We start from the raw sequence: 13,806 nt of genomic DNA on the forward strand, positions 1-13,806 counted from the left end.
TAATTAATAGACCTTTGGTAATTTTGGTTAGTTTTTGATCTCTGTACCAGTTTATGACTTTTCAATTTATTTTAAATTTTCCTTATAGTTACTCCCATAAATATCATTGTACCTGCTACATTACATATTCTTTCAACAAAGGCAGTCAATTTGCAATCACAGCTTAATCTTATTAAATGCTTAACAACATCTTCGTTCCTCCCCCCGCCCCCCCCGTCACACCCTCCCCCAGTTACGTCAAAGACTCTGATCTTATTGACTATTATATATACATTTACGAAGCAATGTTAGACATATATGCGAATTCTCTGAGTATATTTTCTATAGACATGGCAACAAAATTGAGAGTATGCTAACCACAACTGAAAAGTTATTCTCCAGTGACTTTTAGGTCATAGGATGATCAGGTGAAAATGATATTTCCAATCTGGTAAAAAGACCAGATATACTAATAACATAAATTTGATACATGACCATTTAGATATACACATAAAACATAAAATATATGTGAGCTAGTTATTTCTCTCTATAAAATGTTTCTTTAGTTTTGAAAGATTTAGTATGATTCTTTTAATAATATGTTCCTATAAAATACTTTAAATATGATTCAGCTTATTAGAACCTTATGTATTTCCAGTTACATCTGTTACGTAAAAAGTTCACTAAATCCTTCATTTGTCTTCAAAACTAATTTGCTTATATTTTAACATCCTTTTAGAGCAATTAAATAAATTTCTAGAGGAGTACATTGAGAACAGAATATTATCTTGGGTACTTTATATTAATTAATGGAAAGAATCCTGGTTTTTTTTTGGTTCAAATATTTTGTACTTCTGTATAGTACCTTTTAATTTTGTACTAAGAATATAGAAGTACAGGGGCGCCTGGGTGGCATAGCAGTTAAGCGTCTGCCTTCGGCTCAGGGCGTGATCCCGGCGTTGTGGGATCAAGCCCCACATCAGGCTCCTCCGCTATGAGCCTGCTTCTTCCTCTCCCACTCCCCCTGCTTGTGTTCCCTCTCTCGCTGGCTGTCTCTATCTCTGTCGAATAAATAAATAAAATCTTTAAAAAAAAAAAAAAAGAATATAGAAGTACATTTCTTTTCTCTCCCTTTTCTCTCCCTGATGGGAATAATCAGATCATCTGTTTACATTCTTTTTTTCAGTTATACTGGGCAGAGATTAAATTTGCTAAATAAAATTTACTGTTGGATTTTGATCTTTTCATATTTGCTTAGTTTTCAAAACTTTGTGGAATAGCTGTGTAATACACATTCTTCATTATTAAAACATCAAAAAGAAAACTTTTCTCCCAAGATATGCTATTTTATTTAATTAATAAAGGAATACATTCCATTATCATTTTGAAAAATTCTGTGAATGTGCCCAGCAAGTAATAACACTGAACCATTCTTGTGAAGAGTAGTCTAAACTTTGGAGTAGCTTAGTTGTTCATTAATTGTTCTGTCCAGGGTAAATTTCTTAACCTTTTTAAGCTTTAATTTCTTTTGTTTAAATAACTGCTCCCTATCACCAGTAGTGTTTTGTCTAGATCAAATGGGATGATATATACATATGCTTAGAATAGTGTCTGTAATATAGTAAAAGCTTAATTAATTTGAGCTGTTATTTTTATTGGAGTATAAAATTTTATTTGAGCAAGGGAGAAATTGAATAAAATATTATGACCCCAAAAAACAATTTTTATAAAGAAAACGGCTTCACTGCACTGTCCTATATTGAGCAGAGAATATTTACTAAAGAGAAACAGTGTTTGAGTAGTTTTTAATCCTCTACCACTGTTTAATACCAAAGTTGAAACACTCTTTTTTTGTGTGTAGTAAAGCTAATTTTAATAATAATGATAAATAAAATGTAAACTCCTAATTTAAGCGTCTCAATATGTTAATAATCTGAAAGATTGCTCTGAATCCAATATTAATAGGTATTATTTCATTGGATACATTTTTTGTTGGATACATTTAATAATTTTGTTGTATTAAAATATAAGATCTATGTTTTACAACCAGTTAAAATCAGGTTTTAATTGTTGTAAATATCCTAGTGTGATTGGTACTATTAGATATCACTGATATTTTCTAGTAATCCTAGAATGTTATTTTGTAAAATTACACAATAAAACATGTGTTAAATATTTCTTAGGAAGGTGAAGTTGTTGCTGTCAGTGGTGGAACCTCTGAAGAGGAAGAGAGAGCATGGCACAGTGATGGTAGTTCTAGGTAATTCAATGAATTTCTATTTCTCCACATTGTAATATAAAATCTTCAGAAAGCTAAAAATTCTTTTTTTCAGCAACACATTTCAAAATCTCTTTGGGTTTAAAGTTGGTTCTTCTTCAGAGATCTTTTTGTAGTTGTCCAAATTTTAGGAGTTTTTCTTTCTGACTTATTTGTTATAATAAAAAAAATGTTGGTTATTGCAACTAGATCTACAAAATGATGCTTTTAGCCTTCTTAGTTGATATTTTATTGTCTGAATACTATTATTTGTAATACTGCACCACAAATTAATTTCATTACTGGTTTTGAGATATATATAAGCATTAAATTATGAAAGTAATGAGATCTTGTAGAATTAACTATTTTACATAGTGTTAATTTGTTGAATGATAAGTTATCTCTTCCAGCAATGAGAATAAGCTTTCCTCTTTCTGTTATTCCTACCCCATTTGACCATGTAAGTGAGGATTCCTTTATCTCCTGTATGTATACTAGAGATCCACATTGTTACAATGCTGATGATCTTTTTTGACCTTGTGTAAGGTCTTAGTAGCATTCCCAAGCCTTTGGGAATGGTGATTATATTTAGCACCTTACACTTATTGCCCGTCAGCAGTAGCTCTTAAAATTGCCAAAGAAACCAAAAGGTGGAGGTTATAAGAATTCTTTATATCACTGTTTGAATCAAGGGCTTTCTTATTCCCACAGTAGTGACTCGCAGTAATGATATGCACATACCCATAGTTGTGTCTGGTAGTTTTCCATATTTGAAACAGGGCAGTAAAAGAACAACTCACTTTCTTTTTGCTCAGTAATGGAAGTAGAATATCTCAAACCCTGAGACAACATAGAGGTTCTTATATGGAAAGAGCATTAGTGGCTTCAGCAGATGAGGGCAGTTATAAAGATGGGTTCTGCAGTTTGTAGTTAGATCTGTGCTAGCATTAGAAGATTTTCTGTAAGTGCTGGATACTCCAGAGAGTAGCAGCTGTGAGTATTTAGCAGGTGCCATTTATAGTGACCATGGCTGGAGTATGTGTAAATAAATGCTTATAAGTTGAGGACAGCTTATTCTTGGATAGATGTTTGCTCTGTTGATGCATTCCCATGCATCCAGTGTAATGTCTGAAAATATTTTTTAAGTTCTTTAAAATGATTTTCAAGTTAAAATGAAGTCATGAAATCATACTGGAAAGCACCTTAATTAATTGATTCTTACCTATGATGATAATTCTTGGGGAGATATTTGTAAATACCTAGTAAAAACATTCAGGACAGGGGTAAGAGGTATTGGTAGTAGAATAAAACTCCAGAAAAATCTGTCCTTTCAGTGTTAATCTTTATGGAGGAGTAAGGTCATACATCACTAAATATAGGAGAACTAATTATTGATTTTAACATAGTATAACTTAGATTTCTTTAAAGCATTTATATTTTAAAATTGTACAGAATCAAGTAATATTCTCATGTACGAAAATTAGAACAGAAGATAGCATAACTGGATTCATTATTTTGCAGCATCATCAGTTCAGTAAAACTTAGGTCTTTCAAAGGTAAACTGAAAAGAAATGCAAACATGGTTGGTAGTGATACATAAAATACGAAGGCCTGTATTTTTCAGAATCATGTCATTCTTTGAAGTGTTGGATGTACCTAATGCATATATAGATATTGAATAAAATTTGCAAGCAGTTTTCCTCCCGGGCCAGAACACTTCTGGTAGTCCCCACCCCCCCTATTTAATATTCAGCTATCATGAAGGCAGCAGCACTCTACCATTGGAGTTCCCATGGTCAAGAGCTCCCATCTCCTCTCAAAAAAGTAATCCCTGTGTCTCTTCATCAATATTGATATCTCTTGTAGTATCCCAGACTATCTTTGTACTGTTCCTGGAACTGAGGAAAGTGACCCTTTGCTCATTTTTGTATGCCCCACGATATTTTGAACATATGCAGCACTCAGAAATTAATATTTTTGTTAAAATCTTCATAAGGCACTTAAATTCATTGTTCCAATTAAAGCTGTAGACTTATTTATCTTAGAAAAATTTTTTGAGATATTTAAGTTAAGCCTACAGAATTTTAAGAAACTGTTTAGAAGACAATGAGTTGAAAGTTAGGGAAATATTTTTAGTTTATTTAGTGTGTATTCATTCTTTATTGTGATATCTCTTTACATTTTTATAAAACAAAGTCTCACAGTATATCTAGCGTATATATTTTTTTAAATCCCTTTTTGCCTTCTAGTGACTACTCGAGTGATTATTCTGACTGGACAGCAGATGCAGGAATTAATCTGCAACCACCAAAGAAAATTCCTAAGCATAAAACCAAGAAAGCAGAAAGCAGTTCAGATGAAGAAGAAGAATCTGAAAAACAGAAGCAAAAACAGATTAAAAAAGAAAGGAAAAAAGTAAATGAAGAAAAAGATGGACAAATATCACCAAAGAAAAAGAAGCCCAAAGAAAGGAAACAAAAGGTTGATTTTGTTTTAATACAAATTGTTTTTTATGAAAACAAAAGCACCCATTTTAAAAGTGCTGTTGATGCACATAAACATTGTTGAGGTGTACCAGCAAGTAGTATTGGAAAAAACTCAGAAGTACACAGTAGTAGAATATACTATAATAAAACATTTAATTTACTCAAATTTTCAGTGTTTAGCACATGAAGATATTCACGTATAGAATTATATTCTAAATATTGAGCATTTAATCGTATAATATGAGCAGATTTTTTTTTTTTGGTAATCTGGTGGATTTATTCATTTGTGTATATAAAGAACAACATTACAAAACATACAGTTTTATTCATCTTTTAATTGCCTTTATTTTTAACGATCCTTATTAATTGTTATTGCTTGAAAAGAACCAAAAAGCAGAGTGCGCATCACCTGGAATAATAATGGCAGAACTTGTCATAGTTGACCACTAGACAAATATGAATCTGAAGTAGTAGGACACTGCTGTTAACAAGCTTTCATTAATTTACAGAGCATGTGAGCCATAATTAGACGGACCTTATGTCAGTAATAGTATTGGTTTGATTCCTTCTTTAGACTGTGGATAATTTGAGACAGATCAGAGAACATAAGAAATAAATGTTATGGAAGTAAGATCTGTCAGCTCTTATGGAAATGGGATTCTTTTAAAAAATAAGAGCTATTTCACTTTTGCTCTAAAGTAAATGAAATACAAGGGACGTGTTTTCTATTCCCTAAAAAACTATAAATGGGAAGTATATTTGGTTAAATAAACACAAGGAAGATTTTTTTTTAACCTGTTTCATTTTTAGAATTAAATATAAGTTGTCAAATGTGGAAGTAAATACTGGGGAGACTAAGAAGGTCTTTATCTCCAGAGAGCTTTGAGAAATTTAAGAATACATCTGTTTTAAATGTTTATTTTATCTGCTTCACTTGAGCCCTTATTTGTTTCAGCTTTATAATTATGAATTACTTTAATTTGGATTCCACAGCCTACTATTCTTGTTACCACCTTTGCTTTTGTCTGGGGAAGATTTACCAAAGAGAATATCATACATATGCCCATATTTTTCTCTTCTGTGTTTTCAGTGATGATAAAAGTAGGTTAACCCATTATTTATGTGGTACACAGATTGGTTAAAAAAAAACTGATTTAGCCCTGTATCTGGCTAATTATTTTTTTTCTTATCTCAAGACATTTTTGAGCTTTACAGTGTTTAAATCCCTGTGAGAACATAGGTTTTTTTTTGTCCCAAGAGTGCAGTTTACTTCACCTAATTCCTCTTGATTTGATAGTTACGCACAAACTAAACACCTTGGGCTTCTTCATGCAAGGCCACATTTGGATCCACTGTTACTGTTTAGCATATTTTAATTTCACTATTTTGCTTGAAGTATTATAATAGGATCTGTGTGCCACTAAATTTTTGTGGGACAAACTTTAAATATCATGAAGTGTAAGGATATTACAGACTATTCCCTTTAGTTTGGTTTTTGTTCACATGGTTTGGTATTAGTCTACCAATGGCTTTAAGAGTAGATAGAATTGTTCTCATTCCTTAGTCTTCTTGTTATCCCAAATAAACACAATATTTCCCTTCTTACACATGGAATTGTAAAGCTGGAAAGTAACTGAAAGATCATTAAGTAATTAATACTTACTGCATGTATGAAAAGATGAAGATATTTTCCATCTGGCTAATTGTATTCAAATTAAGCAAAAAAACAGTAAGGCAGATACAAAAAAAAGCTTATTTAAAAATAGAATTCTCCAGGGGTGCCTAGGTGGCTCAGTCTGGTTAAGTATCCAGCTCTTGATTTCAGCTCAGGTCATGATCTCAGGATAATGAGATTGAGCCCTATGTCAGGCTCTGTGCTGAGCGGGCGTGGATCCTGCTTAAGATTCTCCCTCTCTCTTCACCCCCTCACTCATGCTCTGTCTCTTAAAAAAAAAAAAAAAAAAAAATTCTCCAGAGATGCAGTAAAGTTATCTCAGATGTATCTGACATATGTCCTTCACGCTGTTAGGAACTCTGGAAACCAGATCAATAAATTTTTTATTAAGTGCTTACAGTTTATAAAGCAATACAGTGGATAAAAGAAGTGTAAGACATAGTGCTTACTCTCAAAACAATGTGTGACTAACAAGTTGCTTGAATCCCCCAAGATAAAAATAGAGTATCACATTATCGAATATGTTTAATTGCCAGATTAATTTTAAAGATGTAATTCAGAAATCAAATAAGGACATCTTAGAGTTTCAGGTAAGGCTCCCAGAATATGTAAAATGTGAGGTGGACCTAGAAGAATTTCCATGGATAGAAAGGAAAGAAATCAGTTATCCGTATCTCCAAAATTAAAAAAATTTCAAATTATGAGGCTGAAATTTTGAGGAATATTCAGTGCATTTTGTCGCCCAAGTGGTTTTAAGTACCATGTGATAGAAATCTACTTAAACCAGAAATTCTAGGTTTCCCAAGAATTACTGGGGGAATAAGATGTAACATACTGATTCTTGACTATGCCGTACCATAGTCTTAGAGTTACAAATATGATCATTCCTATTTAATAGCTAACTTATCTGGTTTCATTTAAGAGTTGTTAGCTATTTTGGTCCATTTAGATATTTTCCTTATGGGAAGAAATCTTTGGTGCAATTTATAGCCCATATTGAGGCTGGAATTAACCATTTTCAGACTTTTCCTACCTTTTTTTAGTGAGTCAGAGGAAACCTTTTTCAAACACACTTTAACTCATGACCTCAGTGTATAAAACTGAAAATCTGTGGCTCTAACTCTGTCATGTGACAGTGGTGCTCAGTAATGGATAAATTAACTTTTCAAATATCCTCTGACTTGGTCCCTGAGAATAACGCATACAAAATTTATTTTCTAAGTTTTCCCCTCTGCCCTTCTCCAGCCCTCCTCTTCTCACACTGACATTTTTTTTCAGTAGTTTACACCAAAACTGTGGTGTTATCCTTAGTCTTTTTCTCTCATATTCTACATCCAATCCATCAGGGGATTTTTGTGGTTCTGTCTTCTAAATACATTCAGTACTTGAGTGTTTGTTGTTTGTTTGTTTGTTTTGCCACTTCTGTCACACGCGTGTGAGCCACCATAAGCTCTCCTTTGTATTACTGCATTAGCCTTCCATCTGTCTTCCTGCTTCCACCCTTTCACCCTAGGTTCTGTTCACTAAAGTAGGGATCAACAAACTTTTTCTGGGACCCACTACCGTGCTGTTGTAGCCTGAGAGTAGCCATAGACAATACATAAATTAATGGATAGGGCTGTGTTCCAATAAAATCTGATTTCTAAAAGTAGAAGCAGCTGGACTTGAACCCTGGGCCATAATTTGCAAATCCCTGCTCTGATGCATCCAGAGTGAGCCTTTTAAAAATCAGATTCTATTTACTCTTTTGACTAAATTCTCTAGTGGATCTATCTCACATATAGTAAATGCCAAACTCCTTTATCCCTCCCTTACTCTTCAAAGATAGAGTGCTCCTGATATGTTTGAATGAGAAACAAGTTGTGTTTAGTAGGAAGAAGAGGAAAATGAATATTGAGTAACAGCTGTTAGCAGTGTTCTCTGATATCCCATTATGATGTTCATTTGTTCTTTTTTTTTTTTTTTTTCTTAAGATTTTGTTATTTGACAGAGAGACAGTGAGAGAGGGAACACAAGCAGGGGGAGTGGGAGAGGGAGAAGCAGGTCTCCCACTGAGCAAGGAGCCCAATGCGGGGCTCGATCCCAGAACCCTGGGATCACGACCTGAGCTCAACGACTGAGCCCCCCAGGCACCCCATGACGTTATTTCTTTTAGTGAACTTGTGTTAAGTCACAATGATAACTACCTTTTTTTTAAAAGACACAAGAGAATAAAATTTAGAAGTTTTAACGTACAAACACTAAACGAAAACATTTTTAGTCAATTACATGAAGTTTCTCTACTTATGAATAACATTAGGTTTCAAGGGCTCTTAGAAAGTCCATTTTTCCTAAGTCTAAGGTAATATCCAGACAGTAATAGCCACTTGTGGGCAAAGTTAAAAAAGCTTTTTTTCAGAGTTCTGTTTTTATATTTAGCCACAGAAGTTAGAGTAAGGGACCTGGGAGCACCTGGCTGGCTGTCAGTAGAGCATGCCACTCTTGATCTCAGGGTCATGAGTTCAAGCCCCATATCGGGTGTAGAGTTCTCTTAAAAAAAAAAAAAAAAAAAAAACGGTAAGGGACCTGGCTTGATGACATTTTGTTTGGGGGAAAAAAAAAATCTGATGAAATATTTTTTTTCTAGAAATTAATTATGACCCAAGTGTGAAATGGCTACTTCAAAAAGAGGAGAAAATATTCCTGGGCTTTGTATAAATATAATGCCCACCCCACTGAAACAGTTAGCCTTCTGCGTTTTCCACTACTCAGCCCATATGAAAATATCTTATTTAGTTCTTACTAACACACCATGACTATGATTTTAAAAAAAGAAAAATCTTGAATATGGCTTGGTTTGTTACAAATACTGATAAAACTGGTAGGATTTTGAGAGGGAGGTTACACAGAGCTTATACTTTGGGATTTATGGGACTATCTTGTTCACCTAGTCTTTGTTCTGAATGTTGTCTGTAAGGTTTTGGTTTATCTAGTTCTTTTTTTCTGCAGTGATTTGTAGAGATTGAATAACTATACTGCCACTGCTGCCATCTTCCCAAAATAAGGTTTTTAATTTTTTTTAAATTTCTTTAAAAGATTTTATTTATTTGAGAAAGAGGGAGAATGAGAGGGAGAAGCAAACTCTCTGCTGAGCAGGGAGCCTGATTGCGGGGCTTGATCTCGGGACCCTGAGATCATGACCTGAGCGAGTGGCAGATGCTTAACTGACTAAGCCACCCAGGCGCCCCAAAATAAGGGTTTTTAGGGGCGCCTGGGTGGCGCAGTCGTTAAGCATCTGCCTTCGGCTCAGGGCGTGATCCCAGCGTTCTGGGATCAAGCCCCACATTAGGCTCCTCTGCTAGGAGCCTGCTTCTTCCTCTCCCACTCCCCCTGCTTGTGTTCCCTCTCTTGCTGGCTGTCTCTCTCTGTCAAATAAATAAATAAAATCTTTAAAAAATAAATAAATAAGGGTTTTTAATACTTAGTATATATTTTTGTTCAAAGATCTCCTTCCCCTTTTATTTAATCACCTTTATAGTTATTTTATTTTTTAAAGATTTATTTATTTATTTATTTGAGAGAGCAGGAAAGTGGGGAGGGGCAGAGAGAGAAAGAGTCTTAAGCAGACTCCACGCTGAGCGTGGAGCCTGACATGGGCCTCAATCTCAGGACCCTGAGATCACGACCTGAGCCGAAACCAAGAGTCAGATGCTTAACCAGCTTCACCACCCACATACCCCTATAGGTATTTTAACAGATGGAGAGATGATTGCTTTTGTGATAATATTACTTTATAATGTTCTAAACTCTTAGAGATTGGCTGTAGGAGAACTAACAGAAAATGGTTTGACATTAGAAGAATGGTTACCTTCAACATGGATTACAGATACTATTCCCCGAAGATGTCCATTTGTGCCACAGATGGGTGATGAGGTACTTTTAAACTTTTAAGAACAGTCTTTGTTTCTTTGAAGTGTCTTTAAGCTTTTTTAAATAGCTCTTGAAACTGTAGAAAATAGTTTCATAAAGTATCTCATTTTGGATGTTTGTAGCTGTGTATGGAAAAGGTATAATTAGGAGGAAAGCTCTTCTGAGGCCACTTGCCACTAAATATTGCAATAAATAGCAAAACTAAATATTATAAGAGAATGAAAATTCTATTAGCATTTTAAAAGCTGGTATTTTTTCTTTTAATAAGTGGATTCTATTGCCAATTTTCTTTTTCTTTCTAAAAATATACTTTTCTTAGCTTAAAGCTCAAATACATAACATGTTGAAGGAAAAATGCAATTCAACGTTTTTTAAAATTTTATTTGATAAGTTTTCCTTTAAATACAATGTTTATAATTTGTTAGATCTTTTAAAAATTTATTAGAATCAAAAATATTTCATTTTTAGGAAAGTATCTTTGTTCATCATTTTGGACTGTGTACTTATGAATTTGAAATGAAAATGTAAGATCTTAGATCAAAATTTCCCAGTCCAGTGTTCATGTCTTCTTATTTTATGCATAAGTGTTAAGCAGAGTCATCTGGTATCCAGTAGATTGGCAGTAATAAATTAGGAAGTACATTATATGAGCTTCTTTAGCAAACAGCACTTATTAGCAATAGAAAGTGGCAAGTGACAGTTGCCAGTAAAAAAAAGGAAACAAAAACATTTTAATGCAAAAGTAACTCTGAAGAGTAGTCTGAAAAAAATTCATTTAGGCACCCTACTTAAGACTTGAAGAGCACAGAACATTTCTACATTGTTGTAATTTAGTACAATGATAGAGCCTAACAGGTCCTTGAGCATCAAGAAAATGCTTAATTAAATTATATTTAATATGTTATTTCAGGATAACTAGAAAGTGTGTAAATCCTTATTGAATAATTTTCTTTCAAAATGTTTAAGTTGTCTTTTTAATTGTTCGTGCTTAAACAGGTAAATTCTCATTATTCAGCATTATTTCTTTGCGTGAAATTTCAAACAACTGGAACAATAGTGATATTAATGAATAGAATAAAAGTATGTAGAATAATGGATATCCCAGAATGTTCCTAAGAACTTAATAGCATTAAAAAATTTTAATAACATTTTTTAACAAGCTCCACTGTTTTTTTGTAGTGGGAAGAATACCTGGTATCAGACTACTGTGTCAAACGCCAGTAGATACCAGGATGGTAGTCAAGTGTCATTTAAATCTGACCTTCATAAAATGAGGATAGATATATGTCTTGCTCTCTTTATAATGATAAAATATATATATATAAATACATTTTTCATTTCAAAGTTTACTGCATATGTACAAACCACTTGCTACCAAAATACATGAATAACAAATTGATCACGACTCCTAGTTACAACTTAATAGGTCAACTTGTTTTGAATCCAAAAATAAAACAGTGAAACAAACAAAAAAACTGCTCATTTTATCCTCTTAGCGTATAACCAAAATAATGTTATTTAGAACACTTTAAGTGGCAGTAGGACAACTTAAGGAAAAGAAGAAAAAAATATCAAAATATTAGAATTTCTTTTGAAAGGATATTAAATTCTCTCTTTGCAGTTTTAGCTGAGACGTTGCATCTTGGGTTTAAAGGAAACATTTGAGGTTTAAAATTGTGACTTTATTTACTTTTTAGGTTTATTACTTCCGACAGGGACATGAAGCTTATGTTGAAATGGCCCGGAAAAATAAGATTTATAGTATCAATCCCAAAAAACAGCCATGGCATAAAATGGAACTACGGGTATGGTGTTTATTACTTAAAAGGTGCAGTTTTAGATAATGTAGAAAGTTGTATTGAATGTTACTCTTTTCACTGTAAGAAACTGTTTCATGAAGATGGGTTTTCTAATTGGAGCCATCCTAGAGAGTAAGAGGTATTTAATTTTCAAAGAAACACAAGATTGAATTTAGGTATTCCGATAGTTTATAAGCACGAAGTGTAATTATAGTGAAAACACTGATGTCTAGGGTAAACTTCATATTTGTAAATAAGTATTTCTAGAATTAACAGCCAGAGTTCAAAATTATGTAGAGGTCTTTGGAACTATATTGGAAAATTTGTATTTCAATAAATTTTTCCCTTTTTAAAAAAATTTTTATTGAGATATAATTTGTTGACTATAAAGTACACAAATTCTTCACAAAGGCCCACAAATTTTTGCATGCACAGAATTACCACCACCTAGATCAAGATTGAAATGGAGAAATGTTTTGATGATGTTTATCAGTTTGTGATTTATTTTGTGAAGATGGTTTATTTTCTGTATCTTAGGAACAAGAACTGATGAAAATAGTTGGCATAAAGTATGAAGTGGGATTGCCTACCCTTTGCTGCCTTAAACTTGCTTTTCTAGATCCTGATACTGGTAAACTGACTGGCGGATCATTTACCATGAAGTAAGGACTACTGAAAGAGGCAGTGGTTTCTTAGTATTGTAGATTGTTTTTCAAGATTCAGATACATTTTAACTTCTTTTAGATATTTTAAGGTATGTGAGCTAATCAATTTGTTTCTATTTGTAATTAGATACCACGATATGCCTGATGTTATAGATTTTCTCGTCTTGAGACAACAGTTTGATGACGCAAAATATAGGCGGTGGAACATAGGTAGGTAATTTATTTAGAAGACATACATGTTTGTTATTTTTAACATAATAAGTGATTTACTATTTTTAATGATTCAGAAAAAAGATAATCAGAAATCTTCTTGCCATTTGTGGGAATATTAATAACAAAATACGAAGATACAGTGTCAGGTATTTAAAATATAGTTGACCCTTGAACAACTCAAGGATTAGGAGTGCTGACCCCCTGCATAGTCGAAAATCTGTGTATGACTTTTAATTCCTCAAAGAGTTAACTCCTAATAGCCTACTTTTGACCAGAAGACTTACTGTGATGACATACACAATTAACATGTGTTTTGTATAAGTATTCTTACAATAAAGTAAGGTAGACAAAAGAAAATATTATTAAGAAATCATAAGGAAGAAAAAATGCATTTGTAGTATTATATCAGGAAAAAAAATCCGTGTATAAGTGGACCTACACAGTTCAAACCTATATTGTTCAAGGGTCAGTTCTCCTCCCGATCTCGTTGATGCTGAAATTCTAAACATTTTCTCTCTTAGATTTGGTAACTCTTATAAGATTCTTTATAGCTATTCCTTTAGCTGTTTTATGTGTTGAATTAAATTTTCATTTAAAAATGTAATAGAATTCACACTTGAAGAAAAGACATCTTCCAATTCAAAATGTTTAATAATTTGGACTGGGACCAAAACTAAACTGGCATTTTTCTTTTATTGGTTTAATCTGTTATAATCTTTAAACTTAATGTTATAACCAAGACTCAGAGAAACTTTAAAATTCTTAAAAGTTTCCAGGCATTTAAGATGCATTAATTTATTTTCATATGGATGTGCAATTCATT

General features: G+C 33.0%; 1 protein-coding gene across 3 annotated transcripts in view; it reads left to right on the plus strand.

Moving 5' to 3' along the window:
• Positions 1–13,806, plus strand: part of PHIP (PHIP subunit of CUL4-Ring ligase complex) — a 133,092-nt gene that overhangs the window by 87,019 nt on the left and 32,267 nt on the right. For all 3 annotated transcript variants that reach the window (XM_045804071.2, XM_045804064.2, XM_045804080.2), the window contains exons 22-27: positions 2,163–2,239; positions 4,486–4,717; positions 10,190–10,309; positions 12,004–12,111; positions 12,643–12,767; positions 12,898–12,980. In XM_045804071.2, the coding sequence (XP_045660027.2) occupies positions 2,163–2,239; positions 4,486–4,717; positions 10,190–10,309; positions 12,004–12,111; positions 12,643–12,767; positions 12,898–12,980 (745 nt within the window). The remainder of the gene's footprint in view (positions 1–2,162; positions 2,240–4,485; positions 4,718–10,189; positions 10,310–12,003; positions 12,112–12,642; positions 12,768–12,897; positions 12,981–13,806) is intronic.

This window comes from Ursus americanus, chromosome 29 (assembly GCF_024610735.1).
Source record: "Ursus americanus isolate L20-20 chromosome 29, mUrsAme1.1.p, whole genome shotgun sequence".
In the NCBI taxonomy this organism is placed as follows: Eukaryota; Metazoa; Chordata; class Mammalia; order Carnivora; family Ursidae; genus Ursus; species Ursus americanus.